Source organism: Pyrus communis, chromosome 8 (genome assembly GCF_041283825.1).
Source record: "Pyrus communis isolate YQ-2024b chromosome 8, ASM4128382v1, whole genome shotgun sequence".
NCBI classification, from domain to species: domain Eukaryota; kingdom Viridiplantae; phylum Streptophyta; class Magnoliopsida; order Rosales; family Rosaceae; genus Pyrus; species Pyrus communis.
Genome location: NC_142572.1, coordinates 13,198,942 through 13,212,807, shown reverse-complemented (window position 1 = coordinate 13,212,807; position 13,866 = coordinate 13,198,942). Strand labels below are relative to the sequence as shown.

At 35.1% G+C, this 13,866-nt stretch overlaps 1 protein-coding gene across 1 annotated transcript; it reads left to right on the top strand.

Moving 5' to 3' along the window:
• Nucleotides 1–8,433: 8,433 nt before the first annotated feature.
• LOC137717651 (putative 1-deoxy-D-xylulose-5-phosphate synthase, chloroplastic) lies at nucleotides 8,434–13,527 on the top strand. Its single transcript, XM_068457075.2, has 10 exons — nucleotides 8,434–8,957; nucleotides 9,547–9,666; nucleotides 9,754–9,918; nucleotides 10,149–10,299; nucleotides 10,594–10,862; nucleotides 11,195–11,462; nucleotides 11,745–12,037; nucleotides 12,137–12,415; nucleotides 12,571–12,855; nucleotides 12,951–13,527. Exons 1-10 carry the CDS (start codon nucleotides 8,790–8,792, stop codon nucleotides 13,098–13,100), a joined length of 2,148 nt encoding a protein of 715 aa, XP_068313176.2. The 5' UTR covers nucleotides 8,434–8,789; the 3' UTR covers nucleotides 13,101–13,527.
• The last annotated feature ends 339 nt before the right edge of the window (nucleotides 13,528–13,866 follow it).

Sequence of the window (13,866 nt, the reverse complement as noted above, 5' to 3'; positions counted from 1 at the left end):
AGAATTAGTTGTATAGTCCACATCATATCGAACTTTAATGATCTGAACTGTCTATTTTTTAAGTTTCACCTCATAGATCATCCTTGCAAAATATTAGTCAAATAGGAAATGTTTAAGACATCTAATTAGATTCAAAGAAATTAACGAATATTTTGTTATATAAGAATTAATGAAATTTTATCTTGATAATTAAATAAGGATTGAATTGAATTTTTGCAAGGATGATCTATTAATCGAGACCTACAAAATAAATGGTTCGGATTATTGAAGTTCGATGTAAAATGGACCCCACACCTAATCCTAATTTTTGGAAAAAAAATAGAAATCCCTTTTAATAAGGGGTCTGGAGATATGATCATATATACTTGTGGCCAACAAACAAGGCAATTCATTTGAATATCACATGAAGCGTTTCCCTTGCAAGGGAGTCAAACATATATATGGACGTTAAGTTTCCCCATTTAAAACGTAACTTACTCATTAACTCCTTTCTAATATCTATACGTCTAGCCAAATCCAATTCTACATGTTTTATGTACCTTCCTTATATATATATATATATTATAGCAACCGTCCACATGCCATGGTTGTTGAACAGTTTTGAGGAGAGTTAATTATTTCGTAGTTTAACCTATATATCTTTAATGCTGAAAATTGTAATTTAGTAAAATAGCGAGAAATTGAAAAGGTGGAACATATTTAGAATTTATGAAAAGAAGTTGATAGTAACGTTTGTATAGTTATTGGCACTTCAAAAATCTTATAGGAAATTTTATTTGAACTTATTTAAATTTTTCTACACTCAAGTTACTTTCTTCACCCATATTGTTCTTTTATTAAAGAATTAATATCTCTTTAAACCCAAATTTATTGCCTAAACTACCCTCTCAAACTCAATTCAAAATGTAAAATTATCCTTACACCCATTCCTTCTATAAAATAACATCTCTAATTGAAAGTTTTTGTTTTTTTTTTTTTTTTTTTGTTTCAAAGAGGCATCCTTTGCCCCTTTATAATTGCATATGCCGTATAGGACTAGCATTTCCATGGTTGCTTTTTTTCTTTCTGGTACCACAACCCACCATGGACTTGGGATCCAAGAGATCATTCCATAGACTTGAATTTGCCAAGAGAATGTTATGCAAGCCAGTTTAGTCCTTTTTAAATCAAGCATTTTCATGTACTTTTTAAGAAACTTTAAAGTGACATAGGGCTGGGTGTTTTGCTATACTGTTAATAAACAAATAAACAAATTGGAGCTATTTCAAATAAAAAAGGTGCAAGACATGCCACCCGCTAGTTCATGGTTAAGGTTGAGCAATCTTTATTTGCACCAAGAATCAAGTTTTATGTCTTTGCAGTACTAATCAAAGGTCCTTGCATTGGTGTCTTGGAGCGCATACAGATGGTAGAGAAAAAAAAATACAATATAATATAAAAAGTATGAAATTTAATCCAAAAAAGAAGAAAAAAAAAAACAAAAACAAAATATCCATAAATCGAGTCATACCTTAGTTGGAGGATTACAAACTTCAAAATCACCATCCATCAATAGAAAGACTTGTTTTTCTCTATTAGAGCTATTAAGATTTTAGTCAGAATGAACGTAGGATAAACAAAAGGGTGATGCTAGGGTTTAATTATAATATGTGGGTCTATTAATAAATTTGATTTTTATTATTAATTTCATTTTGTAATTAATAGTAATTATGGAATAGGTAAGATAGACAATTAAAATTTAAAATTTAAGTTGGATGTAGAAAGAGGTTAGATGTGTTTAAATAAAATTTCCCAAATCTCATTTTGCACTTCAAACTTTTCATAATTAGAAATAAAAATACACTTATGAGGAGTGTAGAATGAAAATTTTAAAATGTTAATAACAATTCCCTAATATATATACACTTCATCTTGGTTCAAACTATTTTCTTCTGATGAAACAAATGGAATTAATTTTTTACTCATGTCGTGAGCACGCTGTCGTGATTCTACACAAGCAATTAGTGATGTCGTGAGCACCGCTGTGGATGGTTCGCCGCTGGGATTAATTGCATATGACATCAAGAGTCTATCTACAACTATGACAAACATAAGATTTAGTTAGATGTCACATTTTTGTAATGGTGTCACACATTGTTTAACTAAATTTGTTCGTTCAGTTAGTAACGATTTAGTTTGGTTTGAGAATCCTCCTAACATCTTTATGATGTTCTCATCCAAGACTCATTTATGCATGCGAGTTCATCTTAATGAAGCTATCATTTCTATTCGTTCTTTTTACTCATCGTGTCAATACCTACATATGCATACTCTCTAAGAAAAATCCTAAATATTTTAAGAAATACCCAGAAATAGGACAATTTTCTTAATCTTGGGACAAAAATAGGACATTTCGAACATGCACACGACATGCCCAACAATCAAACATAAATACGATTTTTCCTACACCTTGAAATGGCTTAATTGCCTTTGTATATAAATGGGTTATTTCTCCCATTTTCTGATTTCTCTCTCCCTCCCTCTCTCTTCTCTCACTTTCTCCGGCATGCACTCTCTCTCTCCTTTTTTCACTGTGCACACACGGTGCACTGTCATCCCGACCAACACCGTCCAAATTGAAGCCACCACCAATTTCATCTCATCTTCACGAGTCCAAAATACCTAGCCTTGTCACGAATCTCATCCCCGATCGTTGGGATAGAAACTCAAACAAGCTGCAAGTTTTCTGGCTATCTTCTGGCAGTAAGGCAAACAACTGAGGTTCAAAACCACCAGCACTAGACTCGCATCGAGAATGGGAACAAAGCCCAATCATTAAATGCTGGTGTTTTGTTGGATGAATTTTTCAAGATTTGCTCACTATATGTACACGACATGCACATAATAGGCTCACAAATTTAAGCCAACCCAAAAACCCAGATCTCACAACTCTCTTTTCGAAATCAGAAAAGTGACATCATCACTTGTGATGTTATCACCATATACACTATATACACACCATATGCACATGATATGTACAGTACATGCACATGATATGCATAGAACTGGAGATAAAGCAATGAGTTGCTTTTCGCATGAATGAGAAAATTTAACGGCAACCTATTGGTATAGTGGATACAATTAAAACATAATTGTTACATATATAAGGTTACAGTGGCAGTTTGAGAAGTCTTGTTACGTATATCAATCACCGCTTAACTGCGCACGTGGAAAACATGATACTTGTTGTCTTTATTTCATGGATACGCATGATCCTTAACGTCCTCTAAAAATTTTCTTAATTTTATTTTTCACCGAGGCCAACTAGGTTGTGGTCATACTCGCTAAATTCTGGAGAACAACATACGTGCATCATAACTAGTGAATTTCAAGTTTTGACATGCTACAAAACTGGAATGAAACAATTTCTGCTTCAAGTGTCCAATTGCAGAAATTTGTGATTTTTTTTCTGTAATGTGCATGTGATGTGCATATGGTGTGTATGGCTACATCTTAATATGAGAAGCGGGAATGTTCACTTGTTATGGTGCAAGTATGTTGTGCCCTTGACTTTAGCAAGTATGATCGCAACCTAGTTGGTCTCCAGCGAAAAACAAAATTAAGAAAAAGCTTAGAGGACGTTAAGGATCATGCGTGTCCATGAAATAATGACAACGAGTATCATGTTTTCCATTTGCACGGTTAAACGGTGATTGATATGCATAATAAGCCTTTTCAAATTGCCATTGTAACCTTCTATACGTAACAATTATGTTCTAATTGTATCCACTATACCAATAGGTTGCCGTTAAAGTTTCTTACTAATGAGAAAAGCAGCTTGTTGCTTGATCTCTAATTCTATGCATATCATATGCATATACTGTACATATGATGTGCATGTGGTGTGCACATAGTGTATATGGTGGTGACATCACATGTGATGACATTATTTTTTTGATTTCGAAAAGAGAGCTGTGAGCTCTGGGTTTTTGGGTTAGCTCAGATATGTGAGCATATCATGTGCATGTCATTTACATATGGTGAGCAAATCCTGAAAAACTCTTCGAACAAAACACCAGCGTTTAATGACTGGGCTTTGTTCCCACCCTCTATGCAAGTCTAGTGGCGGTGGTCTCGAACCTCGATAGTTTATTGTGTTGCTAATAAATGGCAGAAAAAAATCGCAACTTGCTTGAGTTTCAATCCCAAAAATTGGGGATGAGATTTGTGACAAGGCTAGGTATTTTGGACTCATGAGGACGAGATGAAATTGGTGGTGGCTTCGATTTTGACAGTGTTGGTAAGGATAACAGTGCACCGTGTGTGCACAGTGAGAAGGGGAGAAGGAGTGCATGAGGGAGAAAGTGAGAGAAGAGAGAGAGGAAGGGAGAGAGAGAGAGAGAGAGAGTAAAGAGAGAAATCAGAGAATGTGAGGAAATAACTCGTTTATATGTGGATATTTTAGTAATTTCGGTTTTGTGCATGTCTTGTGCATGGCCGGTTTGTCCTATTTTTGTTCCGAGATTAAGAAAATGGGCCATTTTGGGATATTTCCCAATATTTTATGCCTCACTTTTGTCATAATATTTTAAGCTGGAGATGAAGAAAAAGAATTTGTATGTCTCCTTACCACCATATCTCATGCGTGATGATCAAGTTACCAACTGCGACTTAAATTTGAGAGTGAGTTATTTTATTATCAATGGAGATTGGAATAAGAATATGTTGAGAGACTTTGTTTATGGGGACATTGTCGAAAAAGTTTGTAGTATTCCTCTCCCTTTATCTGATAGAGATGATGTTGTGTGCTGGGGTCTTAATGCAAACGACAAGTTTAGTGTTAAATCAGCAACCTGGGTGCAAAACGCAATTGTTAATGACAATGCCAAAACGGAGATGTTAAAGAAAATGTGGAAGCTAAACATCCCTAATAAAGTTAAACTGTTCAGTTGGCTTCTTATTCTTAATAAGCTTCAAACTCCAAACAGAATGCATAAATTCATTAATACAATCAATGATATTTGTCCGTTGTGCAATACCAACCCAGAGGGCAAAAAACATTTATTTATTCATTGTGTCTGTGCTAAACAGGTTTGGGATCGATTCTCTTTCAATAGGGAACCCTCATTCTACTAATCAAAACCTTAATTTACTTAATTGGTTGTCATCCATGGATGCTAATGATAGCGAGGATTTATCCAAGCTTAGTGTCGCTCTATTGATTTGTTGGCAAATCTGGAAAATGAGAAACCAGGTTGCTTTCCATAATGCTAAACCTTACCCGTCTAGAGTTGGTCATTTAGCCCTTAGTTTGGGTAAAGACTACGTCAATGCTAATAAAAGCCTTAGTATTGCTAAAAATAATAGTAAAAGAATCATTAGATGGATACCTCCTAGGGAGGGTTTCTGCAAAATAAATTTTGATGGCTCAATCAAAGACTCGATGGCGGCGGCTGGCTTTGTTCTTAGAGATGTTTGTGGTGTGCCTGTGGTTGCTGGCGCTAGAAGGTTGGGGTTGACATCTATCAATGTTGCGGAATGCCTTGCTCTTAGAGATGCCCCTTGGGTTGCTAGAAGTAAGGGGCTAAAGAAGATCTCGGTGGAAGGAGATTCGAAGCTGGTGGTGGAGGCTGTTGTCAGTAAATGCAGCGTTCCCTGGCGCCTCATGTCTATTATTGAAGATATCAGATGTATTGCCAACTTCTTCGATTGTATCTCTTGGTCTCATATTTTTTGTGAAAAAAATTTTGTGGCTGATGCAGTTACGAGTATTGGCTTCCAGTTTGGCAACCTTCACATATGGGATAGGCCCTATCCTGCTGTTGCGTATAGGGCTCTGTTATTTGACTTTCCAGGGTCTGGTTGTTCTAGGGGTGACTCCCTCTGATCTTCTTGCGCCTTTGTGTCTAAAAAAAAAAAAAAAAAAAAAAAAAAAAAAAAAAAAAAAAAAAAAAAACCAAACACCATACTGGCTTTACTTATTTGCAAAAGGAGAAGAGCCAGTTAAAGATTTTGTTAGATTAAATTGTATGCCTCCTTACCAAATCACGAGTCAATCACTTACAATTAGACCTGATAATTTCTTACACGAGTTGTTAATCCGACCCGAGTAAACACGAAAATAACGGATTTCGGGTCAACATGTTAACTAATCAGATTACATATTAAAACCCCGTTAACGAGTTTAGCGGCGGATAACGCATTTCAACCCAGTAAGAAAAAAAATGTCATTTTAGTTCCGGTTCCTAATCAACATAATTGTTAGATTGAAACCTTGTTTGTTTAAATTTTTTGATTGAGGTCCTTAGCCTCATTTAAGAGATTTAATTCATGCATTTATGCATTTAATGTCTCACAAATTATGAAATTTAAACAAATTCAAATAATATTTTTTAAATATAATAAATACTTAAAAATCAATTTTAGAGTAATATTGTTCTTCACAAAAATTATAGCAAAAAAAAATATATATATACATACCCACATAATTATTAACATATTCTAAAAAATAACTATTGATATATTTTAAAACATAAAATAAATACATATAATTAGCATGGGTACATTTAGCAAAGTTAAAATGGGTACAAAAAAAATTAAACAATATGGGTACAAATACAAATAAAAGTTAAAAAAACATGGGCACAAAAAGGAATTAAATATGGGTAAAAAATAAAATTAAAAAGAAAATTGGTACAAATAAAAAAAAGGGTTGCAACTTTAAAATGGGTACAAATTAAATAAAAATATATGATAAAAAATTTAGTCATAAATATAAATATACCAAATGTAACGTTTCTAACACTAAATAAATATATTTAGAAATAAAAAATATTTTATTATTAAAATAATTAATGATGTTTATTAAAATCTAAGGACTTTGATAAAAAATTGAAAATGAATAAGGGTTTGATCGATAAAGTAGGACAAATAGGAATGAGAACCTAATTTTTCCAAGAAAAAAATAGTTTGATATTTTTAAATTACTAAAAAAGCTTACCACAATAGTCATAGAATTTGATCGCACATAAGTGAGATTAAAAAATACAAAAGCACATTAAAAATACCAAAGCATTTAAAAATACTAGAGCACACTAAAATTCATTTAATTCATTTATACTAAAGCACATTAGATTTTCAAAGCCTACAAACTCTCGTGAACAATGTTTTTACGGTAGTTCAAAATAAATAAAAATCCATAATAATTAATGTAAAAGTGTGAAAAATATGAAAAGAACATAAAAACACTTGTGATTGCATCCTCCACGCATAGGCGTTGGTTACATCGTTGTTTATATTTTTTAAACCCTTAAAACCTTCATGAATACTATTTATTGTCTGAGTGCAAAATTGATAAAAAAAAATCATAATAATTAATGTAGAATTGTGAAAAATGTAAAAAAAAAAAAAAAAAAAAAAACCATATAATCACTCGTAGTGACAATCTTCACAACTTCCATAAGGGGGTTAACTTCGAAGTTTAGTCGTCAGTTGTTGTTTACGATGTATTCTTTTTACCGGATTTCATTTTTCAGATTTTCTTTTTAGAAATCATGATCTTTTAGTGGATGTAGAAAAATGAACCGTTCGGATCGTTGATATCACGTTCCAATGTTCACGATTAACTGAAATATGAGTCAATATATATAATTTTTGTAGACTTTTTAAACTCCGAGTAATATTTTCACTAACTGTAAAATTTGAACGTTATATCACTTACGTTTTTCATTTGATTATTTATTGATTAAAAACATATTCTCTTTAACGGGTAAATCGTGTAGTTAGGTCATATTACTAGTTAATATTAATGGGTCGTGTTCGGGTTGTGTCATATTATCCGTTTATTTTGACGGATGTTATATGACACGACCTGTTAAGATATTAAATATGTTAAGAAAATAACATAAACATGGAAAACACAACAAGAATGCCAAATCTATCTACAATCATAACACATTTATCATTTAAATGAAGAAATTTATACGAACTCTAAACTTCTCCTTTATTATTCACAATTTTACATTTTATGAGAGATGCAAAATATTTTGAAATAGACATTTCAGATTACAAGTGTACTAACTAAACGAACTATGTCTGACTCAAACCGTTATTACAAATAAACAAAAACCCAGTTATAAACTAACAAAGAAAGGTTTGTTTCCATTGATATACTCTCTAACAAATTGAACATCAATGATATAATTGTGTACGAATCTCGCAATCTAATTTAACCAAGAGAACACATAAATATTCCCCCCACTCCTAGTTAATCGACAAAACACTCAAAAATTGTGTTTAGATTAACAAAACCAACATGAGCCGCTGTGATACCTTCGGAGTTCTCAACACTAAGAAATTACAAATCAGTTGGCAATGGAAATTATCGTCTGTAATTATAAAATTAAATAATGGGATTAATTATTAATTTAAAGGTTTCTAATTTTTGAGGTCATTATGCTTTGGCCTCACATATATTTTGGACTTATCCAGAATGATACTCTCCCAACTTATGCTTCTTGCGTCTCCTCCGGATCCTCTGTTCACTTCCTGTTGATATTTACTTCCCCTCCGTCAGCTTCGTCTTCTTCTTCTTCTGCTGCCCCCGCCCTGTTTTTCTGCAACTATTCTGGTGTCTCATGTGACGCTTTCGGACAATTTTACCCTTCAAAATCCCATCTCTTTACGTACTCAGCTCTTAGATGCTTTGAACTTGGGTAGTTGGGTGTGTGTTTTTCTGCAAGTGAGCTCTCGGATTCAGCTCTTTTCTTGAAATTCATTGAATTTGGGTTGCTGGGTTTGCGTTTTATCTGATGGGTGTTGCTTCTGCTGGGTACCCTTTTGGAGTCACTTCCCATTGCCATGGAAAGTTGGGGGCTTTTCCTCAGAAAGTGGAGTTCTTTGGCTCTAATTTCCCACTGCATGTGGAATTTCCAGGACATAAATTGTACCCAAGTTCCGTTTTTCCCCCTGCATCCAAGGTAATCTCGGTCACGTCCCTTCTTACCTACTTTACATGCTGCAGAAACTGAGGAGAAAAAAGAAAGAAAAAAAAATTTAGAATTTGGAGACTTCATGATTTAACTGTATTTGTGGTTGCAGAGTAAGCAAAATCTATGATTTGTTTGAATTGTTAAATTTTGTGTAAATTTGTAAGGTGCTTGTTAATTTATTGATTTTGGTAATTAGAGATTTTTCTTGAGTGGAATTTTAAGTTTCGTTTGTAACTATTTTTAACTTTGCACTAATTTTAGAAAATAATTGTTTTTAAAACAGAAAATGCTTAGATACGGCAATGTAGTGATTAATACTGAGTAGTTTGAAATGGTTTGGAGTTAAAATGGCAATTCTAAAGTATTGATTACCCAAAAACCCGAATCATATTATCGCCATTATCTTCAAGTGTTTTGCTTTTAAGTTAATTTTAAGTCTAGATCATGTGTCGTATGATTTCGTATTCTCACACGAAGCACATACACGGGTTGATCTGAATTGATGAATCCATTAAAATAGTTATTCATTGTCTCTGCCGTTACAAAGGCAGTAACGTGTGTTGTTTTCTCGATGCAGGAAATTGCAAGTCGAATATGTTCTCTACCTGACGATGACGAATGGTTCTTGGAAGAAATGTTAACCCCCATTCTTGATTCAGTTGAAAATCCTATCCACCTGAAGAACTTGTCTGTTGAAGTTAGTTCTGAGGCATTTTAATACTTGCTTTGTGTGCTTACACTTCCGTTCACAACTTCTTTACTCATCACAGAATGATCGGTGCAGGAACTGAAACAGTTATCTGATGAAATCCGTTCAGAGTTATCATCTATAATGTTGAGAACGCGAAAGTCTTTCAGAGCCAGTTTGGCAGTGGTTGAGTTGACGGTTGCAATACACCATGTTTTTCATGCTCCCGTGGACAAGATAATTTGGGATGTTGTAGAACAAGTAAGATCATAAATATATACCTTTCTCTTTGTAGAAATGGTTAATTCTAAGAAAGGTGGTTGAGGTTATGGAGAACTTGCGATACTGTTTCCATTAGGCTGTTCATAGTTCATAACAGAAATTACACATCTAAAACAGAACGCAATGAAATCAGTCATGGGCAGTTTCTGCACATTTATACATTGTCATTGGATGATATAAATGTTGAAAGTTTTCTCTTTTTCTGGCAGTCATATGCTCATAAAATACTTACAGGAAGGCGGGGCCTCGTACATACAGCTCGACGAAATAATGGTTTTTCTGGTCCTTCATCTCGACCTGAGAGTGAATATGATCCATTCGGGCCAGGGCATGGGTGCAGTAGCGTTTCTGCTGGACTGGGTAATGTCTACTGCCAGTATGCTTCTTTTTTGTTTATCCTGTGATGAAATCGCTGTCTTCGGAAAAAGTCCATGTTTTTATTCAACATAACGTGCAACACCCTTATCTGGACATTCTGTTAACCGTATATGCTGCTTTAGACCCGATGGCATTTATGCAGCTAGTGATAGTATATGGTCATTCCTTTGAGCGTTATTTATTATGATGTAAGAGCAATTGTTTCAAGTTTGGCCAGCTACATTGGATTTAAAACTATATTATTTTTTAACTCGACTGCTATTATAATCTTTACAGGCATGGCAGTAGCACGGGATATTAAAGGAAAACGGGAATGTATTGTTTCAGTCATCAGCAATGGGACTACGATGGCTGGACAGGTCTATGAGGCGATGGGTAATGCAGGTTATTTGGACTCAAATATGGTAGTTATTTTAAATGACAGCCGGCACTCTTTACACCCAAAGACTGAGGAGTGTCCGAAGACAGCTATTAGTGCTCTGTCTAGTACCCTAAGCAAGCTCCAGTCAAGTAAATCCTTTCGAAGGTTTAGAGAAGTTGCTAAGGTATTTTCGTGTTTTTTATTATCATACCTCTAGGACTGGAAGATTTTCAGACATTAAACGTTATTTAAAGATTTCTTAGAACTTAGATATATTGGAAGTTTTGAAATGAGAGATATCTTTACAGAAAAATATATTTAACTTTTGGCAATGCTTTAGACAATCTGAGTATAGAAAAGTTATTTGGTTTTGTGTGGCACGCATCTGAGAGAAAAATGTATTGGGCTTTGGTGATTTTGAAAATATCAAACATTTTCTGTTGCTATGAGCGAGATTTTGTGCCTTGTGCTTTTTGTTCTATGAAATATTTATTTTTCTTCCCCCTCTTTTTTCAGGGTGTTACTAAAAGAATTGGTGGAGGCATGCATGAATTGGCAGCTAAAGTTGATGAGTATGCACGTGGTATGGTCGGTCCACTAGGATCAACTCTTTTTGAAGAGCTCGGATTGTATTATATTGGCCCTGTTGATGGACACAATGTTGAAGACCTGATTTGCGTTCTACAAGAAGTGGCATCTCTAAATTCAATGGGTCCTGTTTTGGTTCATGTGATAACGGAAGAAAATCGGGAAGTTGAAAACAACCCAAAGAGTGGGGTAGAAGGTATATTACCGCTCATCTCCCTCCTTCTCTGGTGTTCATTTCATATTCTGTACAAAACTCTGCACTAAATTTAAGGATTCATGAGTTGACTTGAACATAGTCTAACTCAGCCCAATATACTTCGGTTTTATATTTTTCATCCGAGGCTTTGCCTTTGTTCAGGCCTTTAGCGAGTATAAGAAGTTGCTGACTACAACGATTGGTTCTCATTTTGTACAGCTTGAAAAGCCACGTTCAGTTTGATCTGACATATATGCTATTTTACACTTCCCAAACCTGCAGGTTTGAATAACTCTGATGATTTACCGTCCAAAATCCACCGTAGAACTTATAGCGACTGCTTTGTGGAGGCTTTGGTGATGGAGGCAGAGAAGGACAAAGATATCGTAACTGTTCATGCAGGAATGCATATGGAAACAGCATTTCAGCTATTTCGTGAAAGATTTCCTGACAAGTTTTTTGATGTGGGAATGGCTGAACAACACGCAGTAACATTTTCGGCTGGTTTGGCATGTGGAGGACTTAAGCCATTTTGCATAATCCCGTCTACATTCCTACAAAGAGCTTATGATCAGGTAGTAACTATATTATAATCAGTTTTGGAATAAATAATTTATGATATAATATAATAATATGATGATAATGTCTCTGATATCTTCTCATGGCCTATTTAGGTAGTTCATGACGTAGATCGGCAAAGAATTCCAGTGCGTTTTGTCATTACAAGTGCAGGGTTGGTAGGATCTGATGGTCCCATGCATTGTGGAGCATTCGATATAGCATTTATGTCATGCTTACCAAATATGATCGTCATGGCACCATCCGATGAAGATGAGCTTGCCAACATGGTGGCCACTGCAGCCTACATTGATGATCGTCCAGTTTGCTTCCGATATCCAAGGGGCGCCCTTGTTGTGATGGACCATTCCGTATGCAGTGGGACCCCCATTGAGGTAATTCCGCTTCATTGCTTAAAAACAAGTATACCGTCATTAATCATTCCCAGTAAGTATATAAACTTGGTATATTTAATACAGAGGATTACTTACGTGTTTTTTTAACTTCTTTGTGCCACTGCGTTTAATGACTTCTTTGCGCTGCTGAGCAGATTGGAAAAGGGAAAATTCTTGCGGAGGGTAAAGATGTGGCATTGCTTGGATATGGATCAATGGTTCAGAACTGCCTCAAGGCTCGGTCTCTTCTTTCAACACTGGGCATTGATGTAACAGTTGCTGATGCAAGGTTCTGCAAGCCGTTAGATGTCAAGCTTCTTAGGCAGCTTTGTCGAAACCATTCATATCTGATCACGGTTGAGGAAGGTTCTATTGGAGGATTTGGATCCCATGTTGCACAGTTCTTTTCTCTCGACGGACAGCTTGATGGAAACATTAAGGTATTTTCAGTTCAATATTGATTGTCAATGGCTCATTATATGTTAACACATCGTTCCTCATATTTTGTTCTCTCTGCCTGAAATCGACTTTCCAGTGGCGACCAATTCTTTTACCGGACAACTACATTGAGCATGCATCGCCAAATGAGCAGCTAGCTATTGCTGGATTAACTGGACACCACATAGCTGCAACGGCGTTGACTCTGCTTGGCCGGAATCGTGAAGCCCTTCATTTGATGTGCTAGGCATCTGCTATTCTCTGCCCTTTCACCGAGACTGTTTCTTGGCGGAAAAATATGAAATACGGATCAAAGCTCAAGTAGCATTAATTCGACCGAAATGTTCCGATTTATACCGTATCAATTTGTATAGAAGTGCTTTTGTCAAGAGTAGTTATTATGCAACCAGTGAAGGTTGGTCAGATTGGAAGGGGCTCTGGTCGCTTAAGCAAGTGGTCTCGATTTCGAGCCCTTGTGGATGCAGAAAACTTTCTTGGGAGAGGTCACCGCATATGCGCCCGACCATACCTCGAAGGATTAGTCCTGGGCTTTGCCTGGGGACACTTTGGGAAACCAAAAAGTAGTTGGTATGCATGTTTATGTTCGTTAATGTACAGCAGCACAAAGGAAATTTCGAAAATTTAAATTTAAATTTAATACCATGTTATATATAGTGCATTGAATTGAAGATTTTTTTTTTTTTTTTAAATTTATTGAAGAAGAAGAAGTAGTACGGTATTCATTTATTTGGAATAAATCGTACAAAGTAGAGGATATGGTGCTAATAATGGGCCTCAATAATAAAAATCTTGTTGGGATTTTTAACCCAATCAAAGGAAAAAAAAAGTGTCTTGCACCATATTAAGTATTAATACTATCATGAAGATAAATATTAAAAATTACATTAGGTGGTTCTTCAAATCAAGAAAGTTGACTACTCAAAGTTAAGCCCAATCATGCCAATCTGTGTGCTGCCGTGTTCGTCTCTCGTCGACCAAACGTAACTTTCCAT